Source organism: Gobio gobio (assembly GCF_949357685.1).
Source record: "Gobio gobio genome assembly, chromosome: 14".
In the NCBI taxonomy this organism is placed as follows: domain Eukaryota; kingdom Metazoa; phylum Chordata; class Actinopteri; order Cypriniformes; family Gobionidae; genus Gobio; species Gobio gobio.
In genome coordinates, this window is record NC_137107.1 from 31,523,549 (window position 1) to 31,530,958 (window position 7,410).

Genomic DNA, 7,410 nt, shown 5'->3' on the forward strand with positions numbered 1-7,410 from the left:
CAAATATTCCGTTGTCACCAATAGTGACAGTGCTATCAAATAGCTGAGGCAGACTGTCATGATGAATCCATTCCAACAAGGAAACGCAAACACAGCCTTGATTCAAATCGTCCTTTTCAGACTTCCATATGTGAAAAGAACCTGTGCCACGAGGAACCTTTGTTGCACCGTATCACATAACCATTCTGTTTGAACGGACGGGATAAGTTTATGCATCCATCAAGGTCACAGAGCCAAATAACCAAAATGATGGAATCCTGATTTACTGAATATGCAAAGATTGACCTTCATAACTTTCTCTAGGTCATCATAGCACAGGGTTTCTTTTTTTGGACGCTTCATTAAAATTCTTTAATTATGTCTTCTCTCCAGGGCACAGTCACAATCACAACTGGTGCTAATAAAAAATTCAAGTGAGATAACCAACCTCTCGTTCCAGATAGCGAACATTGTCTCTAAACAGGCTGTTACATCACTGTCTTGTTGAACAAAATGTCTGTTGAAAGATGGGCTTCAAAATGACCCACTTTAATAATCAGAAGTCTCCGGAATGATATTTGAACTTCTCTTTACAGGGTTCCCATCCTATTTGTCTAGCTAATTTAATGAGCAGCCATTTGTGATTTCTAAAGTTTTATTTTAGGAATCACTATAGCAGAATTGCTGTAGTGGACCTTCATTTGTAAGTCCGGTACCAATCTTTAAATAGATGTAAACAATAATACAATACTAGTAAGAGCAAAGTAAAACTGGAAAAATTTGTATTCACTACGTAAATTTCCATTACATTTTAAAATTGTATTAAACTCCATGACTTTTCCAGATCTGGAAATCACAAATTCCCTGATATTTCCAGGTTTTCCATGACCGTGGCAATCCTGCATTCAAAGTCTTCATACACGGGAAGTCGGTCATACGCACAGAGAGAAGTAGACATAAATTTTATTTACTCGTTCTGTACATAATGGGTAATACCAGCACGGGTGTTAACCATGGGAAATATTATTAACATGTAAATGGCGTAAGAAAATAAAAGGCACAAATTTTCATTTTAAACAAACGAGACCACATGGATATTTTGTAACGTGAAACAATGAACAGTAATACTGTAAAAGCCTTAGTCAAAATAAAAAAGGAAAACATATGCATTTGAAACCTTAAATTATTTGAGCACTTCTAAAAGATACGGGCTGGTCTATTGCTTAATATGAATGCTTAGCCTAAACTTGACGCTAGGGATGTAAACCAGACAAAAGGGGAGTTAAGTACAAAAAGGAGAGAAAAAGAAAATCAACAGACAAATAAAACATAACATGAAGCAGCATTTAACCAAAGAGGGAAACCCCTCTTGGCCAGAAGGTCATGCACAGAGGCCACCAGCAGGCTTTTTAAATCCCTTTTTAAAATTGCCAGTTTATTTCAACACACAGTAAATGCTTGATTCAACACCTGGCTTAACAAAGAAACGGATTACAGATGGACAAAACCAAAAAGTTGTGTGCGTTACTGAATCGAAATTGGGCAGAAACCATCAAAGTTGTTGCAGAGACCTTGTGATGTGCTGAGTAGATGAGGATGAGAAGAGCTCACGATATATTTGCACAGGTGACATTTCCAGCTTGTCCAATGGAATAGATGAGGTGCGTTTTATTCTCCCCAGACCCAATCTCGCATCTAAGGCATCACAACCGGATGCAAAAAAGCTCCACAGGCAAACCCTTCACCATTCTAAAGATCCCCCCGAGAGTCTAGCCACAACCATCTAGCTACACTACTACTGCAATTTACAGATAAGTTATTATGGCACAAATAAAAAGGCTACAGTAGACTAGTCCCACATAACTAGTTGGTGAGTCCGTTTCTAAGGTCAGGAGTGGTGCAGTTGTCGCTATTCTAAGATCCTGCAATATCATACCCTTATCTTCAAGTCATGTCCATTACCAAAAGTCAGATCAGTATCACTAGGATTTTGTTTAAAATGTAACAAAAGACAAAAAAAAGAAATTTTGGACCAAACCGGTAAACAATTGGCAATCAAACCAGAGGGTATACTTACCCTCGTTTCCCTTTCTTAACAATATATTTCAGCTAGCAAAAGTCAAAGCTAAAGGCAGAAAACTGCAGGAGAGTGGCAGGAAGGCTTAGGTCAATGTTGGAGGCCTCATTTCACCTTGTCACAGGTACAGATGTGTGGAAATTACAGAATGTTAAGGGCAGACGTACAAATACTGATTGGCCTGTAACCAGGTGAGGGGGATTAAGAACAGTTTGATTTCGGAGCTGTAAACAGTCAGAAGCCACGCAAATGGTTTGCTTGAGAAATGCGCCACGGCTGAGCCCCAAGGCAGGCAAGCGTAATACCGGCGGTGACTCGATGGGGGCGTCCGGCGAGCTGACGGGTGCTGACAGAGCATGGTCCAGATCATTCGCTCTCATCTGGGTTTTGGGGGTCCAATATTTTCACATGGGTAAAAGGGAATAAACCTCTCCGGCCATTTACCTCCCCTTCCCACTGACCGCTGATGTTCATCCTAGTCACTTTCACAATGTCACCCACCTATGAGGGGAAAAAACAGGACAAGTTAAATAAAAACAGGTCTTTTAAAGCATGTAGGATGCAGAAAACAAACTGACAGCATGGCATTTACTTTCATGTTTAGTATGACAGAAAAATATTACTGGCTTCTTAAAAAGCACAGTGAAAGCTCTGATTTGAAAAAGCATAACCTAGAAAATTCAAAGAAAGCCTGGGGAAAAGATAACGGCCTGCCCACCAGAAATTAGATCCGAGGAACAAAATAGTTTTCAAAAGACATGAAAATCCTTTGAGTGGGCTGGACAGAATTATCGGTTTGTACCCATTAAAATACTGATAAAAATACCACTCTTATCTAAAATTAAAGCTGAAGCAGATTAAGCATTATAAAACTTAAAATCCTTCTTGCAGGACAAAATCATCTGCATTACCTGAAATGCTTCACTTTCTCAAAAAAAAAGAGACTATTTTGCTTTAGGCCATAACAAACTGCGCGTCATAATCCTCGTTTCCATACACAAGCTGCACTCATATGTAAAATAGAGATAGCGGACCGATGGAAAAATACAAAAAGGGGCTACATTACAAAGTAAATCTGCATTTGACCCCATCCATGAGTTTCTTTACCTTTTTCTTGTGCCTACCTGAATCTACCGACACATTCTCAGGCTGACTAATACATAGGTTATGTAATGTTTTCTACAAATGGACAAGGCCTTGCATGTAGAAACGGATGGAGGGGTGCTGGAACTTGCCATGTGGGATGACTAAGTATGGAATTTCATTCTAAACCCTGAACAAACCAGTGAACTACACTGAATTAGACAAAACCAAAAAAAAAAAACTTCAAGTAAGGTGCTTATTTTTCGCTATGTGTCTCCTGAAACAGAGATGCGGCAAATATATTATATATATAGCATAAGAAAACACTGAGGAAGGCATTTTCACAAATATGTTGATAGGTCTAAGGAAAGTCCCTCAGAAACATAGAACTGAGTGTCATCAGGAGAAAATATTTGTCATTTCCATGCTATCAACGCCATCTGACCAAATGTAATGAAGGGTAAAATTCCCTTTAAAAGTGTAATCACTGCACCAGTTAAATGTTAGAAACCATAGAGAAATAGCTTCATTAAGTGTTTATGGCGATGCGGACTGAATGACCTTTGGTAATTAGTAACCTGGAGGAAATATTTTAACATTCACAAGGCTGCCCCATTTTATCCCTCATCAAGAAGACAATGGAAACTAGCAAAAACCTGCGCTGGTGACAAATGCAAATCCTGGTTTATGGGAATCCATAATTTAGCAACCTACCTCCAGTGCTAAGGCAGTCTTGTCATATGCACATGGCACTCGTTTCTGGATCGCCTTTGCCATAACTGGCCCGTTCTGCACGGACGGCAGCGGGTTGATAACAGCACCAGGTGTGACAGGAGGAATGGGCGATGGAGTCTGAGGCTGAGCATAGGCGTGTGCTGGCTCAGGTATGCCGTAGCTATTGGAATTTCGTGAACCATGGCCAGGCTGACCGGGATGATGCGAAGGTCTCACCAGCTTTTCTACGTAGGGAACAGGAATCATGCCTACTCGGCCTTCTTTATTCTTGGCACTCCACCACTGCTCCTCGGGCTTGTCCAGAATAATTAGGATTTCACCCTTCTTGAAAGGAAGGTCTTCAGCATCACTACCAGTGAAGTCATAAAGAGTTCGCACATACTCCTGGTTCTCATCTCCGAGTCCCCCGGATGGCTGAATAGGACCACTGGGCAGAGGGGTACTAGGGTACCTGTAGTACAATGAAAAGAGTTTTTAGGATTGACTAATCCAAAACAAAACAGCACAGCATATCTAAGAGGAAATGCTTCAATCCACTTTTTGCTAGGCAGTTAGTCTTTTGTAATATCCATTCCACTACTGAATGTGCACTTTTCACAAGTACAGTTAACTTCCTGGTATCGTGAATGCAAATGACTTCAATTCTCTTTATTGCATGGCTCAATGAGAACATACAGGAAGGACATTAAGGGGAATTACAGATATTTTTAACTAACCACTCTCACCTTCACAATATTTATCTCCAAGCATAAGAGGAATGAATGTGAACAAGAACCAGCAAAGCTATGGCAAGCGGTTTTAACATTTATTCTTAAAAACTAGCAGTATCTATTTATGTTACTAGTAGTTGATCCGTATGGACCAGGCCCCATGGTTCAGCACGCATGTGATTTGCGTATTAATTACAAGTTTAACCACCATCATAAAAATGTTTTTTGCCAGTTTACACATTCAATCGATTTTCGGCAAGTAAACACAGTCGGTTATGTCTTAAAGTGAACATAACCAGTTGAGAAAGAAATCAGATCCATGCATTAGGTCTTAAAGTGACAGCAACCTATAAATACTTGCTGCTGTCTACGTTCATTTCTGTACCTGAAGTGAATACTACAGTTAGAACTTACTTTATTTGTAACCATGTTATATTGCATTTATCTATGCTTGCAATTAGTGTATGGTTAAATGTATTAGTTAGGCAAGACATTTTTGCTGTGGTATCGGAGTACTTAAAATCAAAATGTGCTTTAAGTAATACATGGAATGCAAAGTTACCCCCCAATTTTTTTCTCACTGATCCAAAAAAAAAAGATCTGAACTATGACTCAAACCCTAATATAAACAGTGAGTTTTGCGATCAGTTGAACCACTAGTATTTTTTAATTGCTAGTATGCAAGCCAATATTGACCAGTAACGTTACCAATTCCGTTTTACTATTAGCTTGTGAAGATTTCAGATAACACCAACACTTGTGAAGACTTCGGATGATGGAAATATTGGATGGGCATACAATACTGCCAAATCCTTAAATTGGGAAAACGACCAGAAGATGTAATAATTGCCTTATAATATTGTGAAGTAGTAGCATAATTTTGTTTGTTTAACTGAACACATAACTTAAACTTACCACATGACTTGTATTATCTTAAATTATTCCAATCTTACTAGCACTTATTTATTAGACATTAATACTCAAGACACTAGCATCTATCTCAATTGTTTCCAGCAACATTTCTTATCTCACTAGTCACAAAATATGTACTTGTCATTTTGGACTGCTCAGTTAAAAATGAAACTAGTAGTTAAATCTGAATACACTAGTACCAATTTTTAGGTAGTTACTTACTAGTAACTAAAACATTATTATGATGATTAGTAAAACTTGAACCAGTACCAGAAACATTTGCAATTTGTTACTTGTCACTACTGAAATAGTGGCTAGTTGCAACAGTATAGTAGCTTATAAATCAGTACTGGTATTGAATGAATTGTCACTAGTGAAACTGAAAGATACTAATCTATTTGATTGCCGAAATAACTAGTAACATAAAAACAGACCCTAGTTCAAAAGAAATAATGTTTAAACAGCTTGCCATAACGACGGGGAGGGAAATGCACATTAGTGAGATGTAAGGTTGATGATGTCAAAACTAAATGAAGATCTTACCTTGGTGCTGGCTCTATCAGGGTGGTCGTATCCAGATAATGTATTTTATAGAACTCCAAAAGGCCAGGTAGATTATCAAACTCTTGGTCACCTATCTTGAATCTCTTGTTTGGCAAAGAGTTGATGATATAGTGAGAAACTTTGGAGTTTTCGGACACTGACAGTACATAATCACCAGGACAGGTGGACGAATCTCGCACCAAAAACATCCCATGTCTCTGTCCCTGAAGTCTATTCTGCGCCTCCTGTCTCGAAACCGGGCCGAAATACCAGCTAGCTCGGTCCGATGAGTCGAACCGTGCAGACGACATGTTTGTTCGAAATACACTTGTAACTAATGAACTCGAAAAGAAAACAGAAACGAGCAATAAATTAAAATTCCAAACGCCTATTCTTACAAGCGACCAAACTAGTTTGACCCGACAGTCCTACTGAACCGCAACCTGACGTTTGACCAGACAGGCTGCGACTGGCGTCAACCAACTTTGATGCATTGCTAAATTTTCCACCAACACAAGAATCACGACGGGCGTAGAACAGGTTTAAACAATCCCAAAAGTTCGCAACGAACCCAAAAACGCGTATTTAGAATCAAAGTTCCCCTTTCCGCTCTCTCTTCCGTGAAAGTAGCTGCAGCTTATGAGACAATATAACGCGTTAGCCAGCTAGCCGTCTTCAGTCACCGTCCGCTCAAGATGAAGCATAATATGTTAATAATCGCCCTGCATGACAATTCAAGGCGACATATGTCAGTCGCGTCCAACCGCGAGCTCTTCTTCGTGTATTACACCAAAGTACGGAAGAGTTTTATCTCTTATTTAGACTCCCAACAGACTTCGAAGGCTGTAACAAAAATGGCGGCCCGCAACACGTCTTCACACACAACGAATTCTGAATAACCTCGCAACAGAAAGTTTCCCTCCTTGCGCCCCTATATGACGCACGACTTTGCCAAGCGACAAGACGTTCGAAAAGATTTTTTAATTTTCTGCTTGTTGTGTTTTCTGTTCCTTCCCGGGATTGGTGTAAAAGCTGCTTCAGCTCCCCACACCGTCCGAGAAATGGCGTCTGGAGGGCGGATCTGCGCGCGCTCCCGGTCTGTCTGATCACCAGTCATGAACGCCTCGAGCGGCTGTTACTTAAAGGAAGAAGACGATGAGTGGCGTGCAGAGGCGCGGCATTTCAAATGCCATGTAATGAGACACATAATATAAAATACTGCCTAGAAGATTGAAAAACCTAGTGCGATCGGCCTATTAATGTGAAAGTTGTAAGGTGCTGTAGTAGTGGTGTCATTTTGGATGGCAAGGTTGGCTCACATCTCATCTAGAGATCTGTTGTTGACATGGGCAGTTGACATGAGTTGTAAAA

General features: G+C 39.9%; 1 protein-coding gene across 1 annotated transcript; it reads right to left on the reverse strand.

Annotated features, from left to right (window-relative positions):
- Positions 1-924: 924 nt before the first annotated feature.
- On the reverse strand, positions 925-7,154 carry crkl (v-crk avian sarcoma virus CT10 oncogene homolog-like). The gene is made up of 3 exons (XM_079835515.1): positions 6,040-7,154; positions 3,854-4,325; positions 925-2,557 (listed from the first exon to the last, which is right to left on the reverse strand). Exons 1-3 carry the CDS (start codon positions 6,348-6,350, stop codon positions 2,423-2,425), a joined length of 918 nt encoding a protein of 305 aa, XP_079691641.1. The 5' UTR covers positions 6,351-7,154; the 3' UTR covers positions 925-2,422.
- Between the last annotated feature and the right edge of the window lie 256 nt (positions 7,155-7,410).